This window comes from Chrysemys picta, chromosome 7 (assembly GCF_011386835.1).
Source record: "Chrysemys picta bellii isolate R12L10 chromosome 7, ASM1138683v2, whole genome shotgun sequence".
Classification (NCBI taxonomy): Eukaryota; Metazoa; Chordata; order Testudines; family Emydidae; genus Chrysemys; species Chrysemys picta.
In genome coordinates this window covers 36,008,955-36,021,042 of record NC_088797.1, presented here as the reverse complement: position 1 = coordinate 36,021,042, position 12,088 = coordinate 36,008,955, and the positions used below count along the sequence as shown (strand labels likewise).

The following is a 12,088-nucleotide window of genomic DNA, read 5'->3' as shown; positions in this document are numbered from 1 at the left end:
CCATAAAACAAATTTGAGCTGATGTAATTTAAAGAGACAAAAGAATTCTTGAGCACTGCAGAACACCTAAAAAACCTGCACTGACCATTTATAAGCATCTGTAAAAATGCTAATTTACTGTAAATTATGTAAAACAAAAAACAAAAAAATACCAACCACAACTAAACTGAACAAACAAACCCAAAAAAATCAGCTACCAGGTCTTTGCCAATATCACTTTGCAGCTAAGGTGGCTTCTGAGACACAAGAAACAAACACTGATGTCATGTGAAGTTTCCTATTTTAAACAGTAGATCCAGGGGAAAAAATAAGTGTTGTCCATTATTCCAGATTTTACTGACCTGCAGTATAGGATGGCGAGACTAGCCCCACACACACACACACACACACACACACACACACACACACACACACACACACACACACAAAACTTTGCATAAAGCTTCAATCTACTCAAGGGTGTTTTGACTGATGACAAGAATACTGAATTGTTACTGGTGGCAACGCAAACCACTTTTCTGTTCCTAGCCCACAAACACATTTCAGCAATGATGTGGATCTCTGAAAGAGCAAATAAATAACTCTATCGTTCTAATCTGTGATACCTTTCCAAAGTATTTTTCTCGTTTTCTTTGCAACTCTCTCTCCCTTATTCTTGTGGCTGTGAGGTTTTTTCCCTCCTCCTGTTTTTCTGACAGCTGCTGGCTGAAGCTGAGACAATATTTGGTCCAACAGCAGGAATTAATTTTATGTGATTAGTGAAAACCTGGCTCAGATTTTCTGGTGCTAGGTCAAGCACCTTACAGAGGTGATGAGTGGTTCTCAGAGTAGTGAGGAGAGCAGGGTTACCAACCACCCCTAATTTTATGGATAATCCATAAAGAAGGAGAGATTGGCCTGGTCTAAAAAATATATTGGGCAAGATCCTCGTGACCACTCCATCTGTTTTGCATCATTCTGGTAGCAGCAACCAGTGTTAAAGCTGGCTTAATCGTCCCCTGGAGGATTCTCCCAGGGTAAGTGAATCTTTGGGTGGTACAGAACCACCATAGCAGCTCTCTTGCTAGCCCTGGTGCCAGAGGGCATGTCTGCAGGAACAGCAGGACAGGTGCGTGGTCAGGGCATACCTATGCCAATAATCCCAAAATGCCAGAATGGCGTTGGAAATTCTGGGGAGTTCAGAGGCTTCTCTAATTAGTGCCAGCATTCTGGGCCTGTGCAAATTGGTCTCAGGATCCAGAAGCAACAAACAGACTACCCATCACTACCCCTTTCCCCCTCTGCATTTGCATGGAGCATAGCTCAGCCATTTTTCTGTAACTCCCGTTAGTACACCTGTACCTCGATATAACGCTGTCCTCGGGAGCCAAAAAATCTTACCGCATTATAGGTGAAACCGCGTTATATTGAACTTGCTTTGATTCACCGGAGTGCGCAGCCCTGCCCCCCCCCCCCCCCGGGAGCACTGCTTTACCACGTTCTATCCGAATTTGTGTTATATCGGCGGTAGAGGTGTATGTGGGGCCTGATCCCTCTCCGTTCCCACGCAAGGGAGATGAACAGATAGGAACTTGTTTGTTGAGCAGAGTGGAGGATGACAATTCTGTTTTATGACCACTATCACGGTTTTGAATTTTTTTTTTAATTCTACATCAAAACAAAACTCAACATTTAAACATTTTTGCAAAAACAGAATTTTCTGAATGTTGTGGGTACTCTGTAACCTGGTGGTTAGAACTCTGGCTTGGGATGTGGGAAATCCAGTTCAAGCCCCTTCTTGGCCAGATTCAGAGCAGAGTATTTCATGCCAGATCATGCTGAGCGGGGATTACCCTGGGTTTCCTACATCCCAGGCCAGGGCCCTAACCACCTGCTTGTAGAGCATAAGTATCTCTCTTAAAACAAACAAAACAACTTTTGATGAAGACTTGATCAAAACCAAAACGTCTCTGCAAAATGTTTTGGCTTCAACAACATTTCATTTAATTGACAATATTCCAGCAAGCTCCACTTGTTTGTCCAGGGTTGAGGAATTTTTGAAAAAAAAAATGTAATTTGGACAAAAATGGGGGAGGGGAAAATAATATTTTGCAGAACACTTTTTTTGGTAGAGCCCACCTAACCCTTTCCTCAGAGGAGTGACACCCACTAACCGTGTGGAGTGTTTCAAACATTGCCCACCTGCCACTCTGACATTTTTCTCCTTTAACAATGTGTACAGAAGTAACTAAGTTCACATGATACAGTATGATATCGTCGAATGTGTTTATATGAGAACATTTTCTTTGTCTCAGAGAAACTGTAGCAAGTTAAGGGCCCAGATCCAGAGCTCATTGAATGAAAAGACTGATTGGATTTGGCCCTAGAAGTTACATGCTATAAGTGGCTATTTGTGGGAATAGTTGTTTAAAATTTAAAAATCACATCAAATCCATTCAAGCAGTTTTGGTTTTTTCAAATTAAGTTTTGTGAAAATTTTGAAGCCTGTCAATGAAGTGCACACAGGAAATAACTCTGTAAACCATTCATGGGCCTAATCCTGCAATCCCATTGTATGCTGAAGTTGCATTGAGCTCAGAAGAAATTCTGCATGCAGATGGCTTGCAGGATTGTCAAAAGGGTGCCCAGTTCATGGTACATAACTGCAGATGCATTGTTAGGGACTGATCTCCTCACTTTGGAAAGTCAGCATGAAGCACTTGAAGAACAACAAATAAAAACATAAGAAATAAACAGAGAAACTCCAGTGCTCCTGCACAAACTTACACATGTGACTACCTCATGCACATGAACAGTTCCACTGGGGCTGTTCACAGGTATAACGTTACGAACAAGTGTGGGCAAGATTGGTGTCTAAAATTTTTGACTGTGGCCCTCTTCTGCTGCGACCAGAAAAATCAGCTTTATACATTTTGCAATATCTGCTCAGGTTTTGGGGCTTTGCAATGTGATGGTGTGACCCATGCTGTACATATCTGGGAACCAGGCTCTTTCACCTGAATTTTTGAGGCTTCATTAACACAGCGCTAGTTCTGTTGCATGCCGTGAAAATAGCTTTGGGCAGAGAACGTGGTGACGGACTGTCGTTGATGTGTTCATATTCCTGTTTCGTGGAGCTTTTAATTGACTTCCTAGTTTTAACTAGAACCTTGTGAAAGTTTAACATCTCGGGGTGAATTTTGCATGAAGATTTTCTTCCTTTGTCTTTCCATTCCATTTTGTTACTTAGGAATGTCTTTTCTTGATGAAATTTCCAATTTTCACTTTTAACATATTCAGAAATCAAAATGCACGTTTTTCAGTCTGAATAGATTTCCATCAAAAATATGTCAAAATTTATCTGTTCAGAGTTTGCATTTTTCTTTCCAAAATAGGTACCTTTTTAACTTGAAATGATCCAACATTAAGTGAAAGCATGAAAAATTCCTGTTTTGTACTTCCTCCTCATGAAGACTGATCACTTGAAATTAAATTTTAAAAGCTTTATTTCAGCCTTTTGGATTCTCCTCTTCCCCGCCCCATATTTTCACAAGATTCTTGTTTATAAAAAGTGTTCAACTTCAATAGCAATGTGAATAACCTCAAAACACAGTCCCTGCTACATGCATGCAGCTGTGGTATATTTGGCATAAAGCAGTAGGATTGATAACCTGAGCTTTGAAAAGCCTTTAATGAGCAGGAAGTCTGAATCCCTTTCTTGTTCTGTTAGACAGGGGTTTCAAGCCATTAAATGTGAAGTTCATTATCTAACCTCTACTGGCTTTGGTATCTAATCAGTTCTGTCTACCCCATGTCCTTGATGAACACATCACTCACCGTGAATTCAAAAGGGAAATAAAAAAGCTACCTCTAATTCTCTTGAGCTGCTCCACAGCAACAGGAAACCCTAACATAAAATGTCCTCAGTCAAAATACTGAAGCACAATGCTACGTAAACTTGCTTTTGGAAGAAAAGTTTTTAAATGAGCCTTTGACTCTTTCCTAAAGAGAGCAGGAAAAGGCAGCTTTCTTGGTGTATGTAAGACTCTGAAATATCTAACTGCTTCTTCTTGTAGATATAAATGAATGCGTCACAGAAGCGCACACCTGTAAGCGAGGAGAACACTGTATTAACACAGTGGGATCATTTACGTGTCTCCAAGAACTCAGCTGTCAGCCAGGCTATGAATTTAAGGATGGTGAATGTGTTGGTAAGGCAAGCACTTTTCAGTCTTTCATTATGTTTGCTGCTAAACTCTTCTCATGTAAGACCAGGGCTTCGTGCCCTGACTGAGGTTATCAGAATCTGGCTGGTAGATGTTTATTTTTTGGCATCTGCTTATTTTTTGCAAGCTGCTAACATCTAATTAGTTGTAATTATTCAAAGGGGAGGGAAGGGGGGGTATGAATAACTTTTTTGGTTGCTGCTTAATATTAAATAGATGAGAGAAAAACAGAGGTCACCACAAAAAGATTTGTTTATGTCAGAAGCAGGTAAAGCCAATTTCCCACAACGCTTTGGATTTTTTTAAACTGCTGTTCCTAAAACAGGTTCATCCCATGGTTTGTAATGGAAATATTGCTGCATTGCCCCATAGCCTGGGGTCCTTGTTATATCCTCCCACAGGAAAACCTCTGGGCGGGGGATGGGAAGGAAAACACAATGAGCGAAATTTTTCTGGGTGTGTGGGTGGGACGGGGCAGCGTTAATTACACCCCCAAAGACATAGATGGCCAGACCACACCTTACAGATCCCCTGAGATGCATAGTGTGTCTGTGCGCTAACTGCTAGTCCCCTGTGGCTCTCCAATGGAACCAGATTATTAGGGACTTCTCAGCTGAAGGCTGCCCCTTGCTGGCATCTCCAAGGAAGGGCAGTCCCCAACACTCAGAGGGCTCCAGAAGAAACTTAATATCTTAAGTGAGGAGTTGATAAAACTGTGGAAGGGATTTAAAACTTCATGGTTCTAGGCTTAAGCCAGCTTCTGTTAGGGATCAGGATGAGTCTTCCATGGGGAAAGATTATCCCACTTCTGCCTACTGTGGGGTTCCAGCACCTTTCTCTGATATATCTGGTGCTGGTCACAGTCAGAGACAGGATACTGGACTAGATGGACCATGAGCCTGATCCAGTATGGCAATTCCTGTGTTAATACAGCCTCTGGCTGTATTCAGTTTTTTGGAGCCTTTTCCATGGGGGTGAGAATGATTCGGGTTCTTCTCCTTCCCACTCCCTGCTCCTTGTCCAACCCTAGATATGGTGGCCCAGACCAATGGAAACTCCACTAGAGGCCCAGGTCAATGGAGATAGTGCAGCACAAGTGGCTCGTGTGCGTGTGTGTGCATGTATGTGAGGGGATCCCTCTCTCCTCAATGCATGAAGATAGGAGTTGTGTCCCCACCAGTGTTCCCTCTAATTTTTCCCACACATGTGTAGAATGAATTTTGTTATGTGCACCAATATGGAGGTGATGTCTGACACATCATCTTTATATCGATGCACATAACGAAATTCATGGGGTGGGGGTGGGGCCGAGAGGTTCAGAGGGTAGGGGGCGCTCAGGGCTGGGGCAGAGGGTGGGGTGCAGAGGTGTGAGGGCTCTGGGGTGGGGCAGAGGATGAGGGGCTCAGGGTTGAGGCAGAGGGTTGGGGTTGGGGTGAGAGCCCTGGCTGGGGGGTGCAGGCTCTGGGGTGGGGATGAAGGATTTGGGGTGCAGGCTGCCCCGGGGCTACGGCGGGGAGAGAGGACTCCCCACAGCAGCACCTGGGCCTGGGGGGAGAGGCGCCTCTCCCCGCCGTGGCAACTCCGAGGTTGGGGCCATGGGATAGGTGCCCCTCCCACAGATGCAGCACGTCTGGGACTGGGTTTGGGCTGGGGGAGGGGCGCCCCTCTCCTGGCCATGGCACGTTGGGGTGGGGCTAGGTTGGGGCTGGGAGAGGGGCACCTCTCCCCCAGCCACGGCAGGTCCCGGCCGAGTGGTTCCCTGAGTGCTTGCACCGTGCTTAATAGGCTGGCTTACGGGGAATTTAGGTCCCCACTCCATTTTTACTCCTGCAATTTCCCAATGACTTCAATAGCAGTTGGCCTTAGTATAGACCTGAGAATTTGGCACATAACAAACATTTTAAGTGAGTAGTAACTGAATTCCTACGCTGTAAGTGAACCAAATATTTAACTGTAGGTAGCATATGTTTGAAAAGACTTAATAAGGGCTAGATTGTGGAGTCCTTGCTCACCTCGAGGGAGCCTTAGCTCCACAGTTTGGTCCTAGCATTTATTAGCCTTATAAATTAGTTAGTATTTATTTATATGACTTCTTAATGGTTTATAAAATGTATAAAGCAGGTTTTTAAGTGGCCCTTTAAGTGTGACCCCCAAGGGCTAAAATTCCAGCATCTCTGTAAGAATTAATGTCTAGATATTGCTACAACTACTTTGCTTTGGCTGTTAGTTTTACGCTATGAGATACTGAGTCTCCATTGTTTTTTGATACCTCATCTTCTTTCTGTGGTAGAAAGACTTGACAACATAGTAGCTTCTGGAAGATTGACAACTTTAACATATGAGAGAGACAAGGTGGTATGGTAATGCTTTTTATTGAACCAACTTCTGTTGGTGGAAGGTACAGAATTTCTAGCTACAGAGCCCTTCCTTAGGTCTGGGGAAGGACCTGAAGAATAGCTCTCTGTAGTTTGAAAGCTTGTACCTTCCACCAACAGAAGTTGGTCCAGTAAAAGATATTACCTCACCCTCATATCTTGGGATAAACACAGCTACAACAACACTGAAAACAACTTTAACATATGTCTCTTGCTGATACTTACAGCTGGGGGAATGCCTCCAAAGGTTCTGCAAGCTTTCTCCTACTTAAAACATGGATTTTGTGTTTGTGCCTCTTTTTTTTTATTTGCTTTCCTGGCAATATTCTAACAAATGAGTTCACCAACAGGAATCTTCACAGAAACAGCAAATTATAAGCTAATATTAGAAAATACTCTCAGAAAATGAGTTTTGAGCATGTGAATGTGAGTATTTACACCAGAAACCTCATTATACTCATCCAGTCAGGGAAATGAAACAATGCCATGCGATCTCTATCCAGTCAAAACTGACCAGCACAGCTTGAATTTTGAAGATTGAAATCTCACAACAAACTGCTAATAAACAGACCAAAAGTTAAATGTGGAAACTATTCGGCTGTGAAACTAATGTCATGTAAGTAATAAATTGGAGAAAATTGTTAGCTGCTCATAGACCGCAAAAGGCAGCAATAAATTATTGGCTATTTCTTATTTGTTCAGTTGTGTCACACACTCTCTCTCTCTCTCTCTCTCTCTCTCTCTCTCTCACACACACAAACACACACACACGCTGCAATCCTGCCAATGAAGTCAATGGGAGTTTTGCCACTGACTTCAGAAGTGTCAAGATTTTAGCTACAGTTTTTATTCTGTAAGAAGCAGAATGTCCATCTTGCTTTAGAAATGGAGCTACTAGTCCACAGAAAACATACACTACATCAGTGTTTCTGTGGGTCTCTTAGACCCCGATCCTGAAATAGGATCTACACTGGTGACTTCAGTGGGACTCTGGAGATCGTGGGGCCTACCTGCATGGATCTCATTGCAGAAATGGAACCTAAAAAAATGCAGCTGCAAGATTCTGAAGCCTATCCATGGGCAGGAACAAACAACTATACTCACTGATTTTACAAGAGCATTTTCAGAGGCCTTTTGAAAATCTGATACTTCATAACCGCATTTCTGAAAAAAAGAAAAAAAAAAAGGAAACGAGTTACAAATTATTTAATAGGACTAGAAAAAAATATGGCAGAATTGATCACATATTGTTTCTTTATCTTTATTAATAGACATTGATGAATGTGTGAGAGGAACTCATAGTTGTCAAGTAAACTCTGTATGTCAGAATACAAAGGGATCATTCTATTGTGAATCAAAGCAGCGATGCATGGAAGGATTTTTACAAGACCCGGAGGGTAATTGTGTCGGTAAGTGTGATTACTGCAATACATTTCTAATGTGTGCAGTAGCACTGAACAGACTCCTGATACTGTTACACTGTTCAGTGGCTGTACATTGATCATGTTTGATGTTCTTTAAATTTTCACTGAATTTTGCCCAAATGTTGCTGCTCTTTTAAAAATGTTATATATTGGATTTGCATACCATGAAGTTTTAAAATGCAGGCATAACTGATTCTCATCAGCCCCTACATAGATTGCATAATAAATCAAAATCAAAATGAGGGAAAAGAAATGACAGCTAGAACAGAAAGAAGCATATTCATTGAATAGCTAATACTAACACACTTTCTCTTCCACAGATATTAATGAATGCACTTCACTTCCTGAGCCGTGTAAGCCTGGATTCAACTGTATCAATACTGTTGGATCGTACACTTGTCAGAGAAACCTGTTAATGTGCAGCAGAGGCTATCATTCCAGTGAGGATGGATCTCGATGTATCGGTAAGGATCAGACTCCTGTCCGCAATTGAATGCTCTGTTAGAGGAAAAAGCTTATTTCAGTTCCAAAATAGTTTTAGAAAACTTTCAATTGTTATAACTACATTCCAGGAGTAGGAGAGTTTAAAGATTGGCTTGATGATGATGTCTAAACAGCCTGTTGGTCAGTACTTACTATGTTATGTTATATTATGTTAATGCCTGAATACTATAGTTAGTTCCTTTTGGTGACCTTGAGTGAGCTTGGTTTTGGTTGCATCTTGAACCTACTAACTTTCATTCTAGATTCTATCTAACTCAGTGGTTAGTCCCAACCTGACAATCAAAAGCTTCACACTCTGTTATTTCATAGTATCTCACTGTGGATGGATATGGTCTGGGGTAATAACATACTGCATAAAAGAGACACTGTGAGTGCATTCATCAGAAAAGATAAATGGGCAGATAGTCTTTACAGCAGTGCAAATGAAATTCCTAGTTATTTTTCTGTTGTCCAAATTCTCAGAATAAGTCCAAGTCCTGACTTCTTTGTTTAAAGAAGAAGTGCACATATACTCAGGGCCAGATTCTCTGTTGCGCTGCACCTTGTGTAGTCACTTCCACCAGTACAAAGTGGGCGTACAGTGGTATCCAATCAGATTCATAGGATTTTACACTTATTTTTGCATTCAGTTACTGATGTAAATGACTACATAAGATGCAAGAGAACAAAGACAGGCCTACAGAGTTCAAACAAGAGTGAAGTTGTGTCTTTATGAATTAAATATATTTTGTAAATGTAGAAAATAGGAAACTATATTTGGAAAGAAATGAACCAGTAAATCCAAATGCTGTTTACTGACCAATACTACAAATATCCATTAATTATCCTTGCAGTGAACAGAGAACGTGAAAAAAACAAAATCAGCCTTTCTGTGAATTTAGGGGAGGGATGGAAAGAGTAAAGTCCCATTCATTTATTTTCTCACTTTGCTCATAGCTAACTGTTTAATAAACTGCAAAAGATAGAGGCTAAAAAAGAAAAAGGCCCATAACAGAGAGCAGTGGTGTGGGTACAGGACACATGTAAGATGAGCTTCCCACCTTCAGCATTACACATTGCCCTTCGTTACCACCACGTATCTCACGTCTACACTACTATCCCCAGAGTGTCGCAGACCTCTTAACTCCTCCAAGTGGGGAGATGGGCACGTTTTGGACTCAGCCTATAGACTGGGACTATTAAAAATAACTAGATGATGATAAGGTTAAGAATGCTTGCTGGTAAAATTGTAAAGGGGGATGAGTTGGCTGATCTTGATCAAGAGATGCACTCATCTTTCATCCGTTATCATTTAGCAATCAGGGAGATATCCCAATGGACACGAAGAGAAAAGGAAATGCTCCTGACCCTCACAATGGAAAGCATCAACACTCTAGGATGGATCCTCAGCTGGTGTAAATCAGTGTTACTTCACTGAGGTCAACAAAGCTGTTTCAACTTTTACCAGTTGAGGATCTGTTCTGGCACTAGTTGTTGGGACCATGAAAGCTAGTATCAAAACAGGACAAAGGCTTTTCAGACCCTGGATTAGAACAACGTGTCATTTTTCTACCAGGTGACAGCCTTTGGCAGGCAGCTCCAAAGTCCCAGCATTAGTTTAAAAGGCCTTTGTTTTCAGACCCGTATCAAAGTTGACTTGTATGGCTAGTGCTTCTCTATCTTTTGCGTTTTCAAACTGCTGGTCTGAGAAAAATGGGTCGTTTTCTTTTCTTTTCTTCTTTTTTTTAAGGAGCAAAAAAAACATGACTCATACATGACTGGGTTGTGTGGTTATAGGGATGAGATAATGTAATACATTGTAATTACAGATGTTACTCCACATTTTTAATTTAAATGATTGGCACAGTTTTTAGGTCCAGGTACAAGAAAATTCATATGGTAGCTTGCCACATTGAGAGAGTGTAGGAATCTGCTTTTCTATTTGGTTTAGGGAAAGAAATGTTTCATGTTAATATGACCTATGCCACATGCAAGCTCTCTGCCTCCGGCTAAGTGAGGTGTGCCTCTGTTTTCAGTCTAAATGTTTTAGTATGGTTGCTTTAAATAAGGAAAGAGTATGTAGAAGAAAAAAGAAAACCATGTGGTTCCAATTTCCCCTTTCTATGATAAAATCCATTTCTTCAGGGCATTGTGATGGTTAATTGGATTTCAGATTAACTCATAGTAATAGAAGTAGATCATCTGGACATGTGTCTGCAGCAGAACTGAGCCTGTATGGTCGTCTTCCTCTGTTTAGAGACTTTATCCTGAATGTGTTCATTCTTTCTAATTCATCAGATCAGCTAGTAGCAACCACCCCCTTACATTTAATTGAAAAGTATTGTAACTATCTTGAAATACACACCTCAGACTGAAAAAAGGCCTAGACCGAATTAAGGGCAGGGACTTATTCGCTGGAATATACAGTTTCTCACAAACAAATGAAATAATGGCACAAATGAATTCACTCCAAATAAAATTGCTAATTTGCTGATTTAAATCTGTATTTAAAAACTCCCTTTTCCTAATGCTTGCTCTGCTCTGAAAGAAAGTGGAGAGGCAGCATTTCATCAGAAACCTTTCCTCCTTCCAGGAATTCTTTCCTGGATAGACTTTTCTGCAAATCTAATGCCTGTAGTCATTAGAAACGCGTGAATCTGTGCTACATAAGAACTGAACGTGAAACCACATGTCTCACCACATCCAAACCAATTTGAAGCCTGTATAAGTAACCCTTGTTTGCTCCTGGCTCCCAAGAGACCTACCACAGCAAGCATCCATGCAGAGGCTGAGAAAATGTCCTTTTTTTTTTCCTGAGCAGATTTGCTATCTCCAAATTTTATAGAGCTGGGTGGAGGGAGACCATCCATTCTTGGGTCCCTCTGGAGTAGTCCCAGAATCTATGAATTTGCATAGAGCAGCCAACCAGAGCACAGCAAAGAGAGTTTCAGATCTTAGACTGCCCTCCCAGATGATGTTAAACAAACCAGCCCTATTGGCTGTTGGGGAGAGGGAGTTAGGATGCCAGAGGAATTGAAGAGGTGGATATGTAGGAGGGGGAAGGATCTGATGGGATGGGAAGAGGCAGAATTCAAAAGGTTTAGATAATCAATAAGCTCTTAAAATGTTGGAGTGTTATCCAAACTAAACTGCTGAACCTTGTCCATCCTAGAGGAGAACAAACAGATGTCTGTTTGATATGGCTTCATCTTTACTTGCATTGTAGATCCCATCAGCCTGTATTAAATAGACTCTTATCCTCATCTTGGAACAGAATGGGAGCAGGGGAGAGACCGAGATTAGTGACCTGTAAATTGGGAAGGGGTGGGCAGGTGTGTCAGGATTGGATTTTGGATCAGATGGGGATGGAAAATGGGGGAGTGTCAAGGATTGGTTTGGATCATAGCGGAGAAGAGGATCAGGTTGGGGAAAGAGAAGAATGTAGAAAATGGAACTAGAGTTAACAATGCAAGTAGAGGTGGGAATTTATTTGAACCAGAAATTAGATCTGGCTTGGCTCAGGAGATGAGCAGACGTTTGAGCTGGTTCTTATTTTGCTCTAACTGATTTGCTATAACATGCTGACTTGTAATATCAACAT

At 41.5% G+C, this 12,088-nt stretch overlaps 1 protein-coding gene across 6 annotated transcripts in view; it reads left to right on the top strand.

The window, feature by feature from the left end:
* Positions 1–12,088, top strand: part of FBLN2 (fibulin 2) — a 193,979-nt gene that overhangs the window by 168,096 nt on the left and 13,795 nt on the right. For all 6 annotated transcript variants that reach the window (XM_065551187.1, XM_065551185.1, XM_065551186.1 and 3 more), the window contains 3 exons: positions 4,056–4,190; positions 7,852–7,989; positions 8,325–8,468. In XM_065551187.1, the coding sequence (XP_065407259.1) occupies positions 4,056–4,190; positions 7,852–7,989; positions 8,325–8,468 (417 nt within the window). The remainder of the gene's footprint in view (positions 1–4,055; positions 4,191–7,851; positions 7,990–8,324; positions 8,469–12,088) is intronic.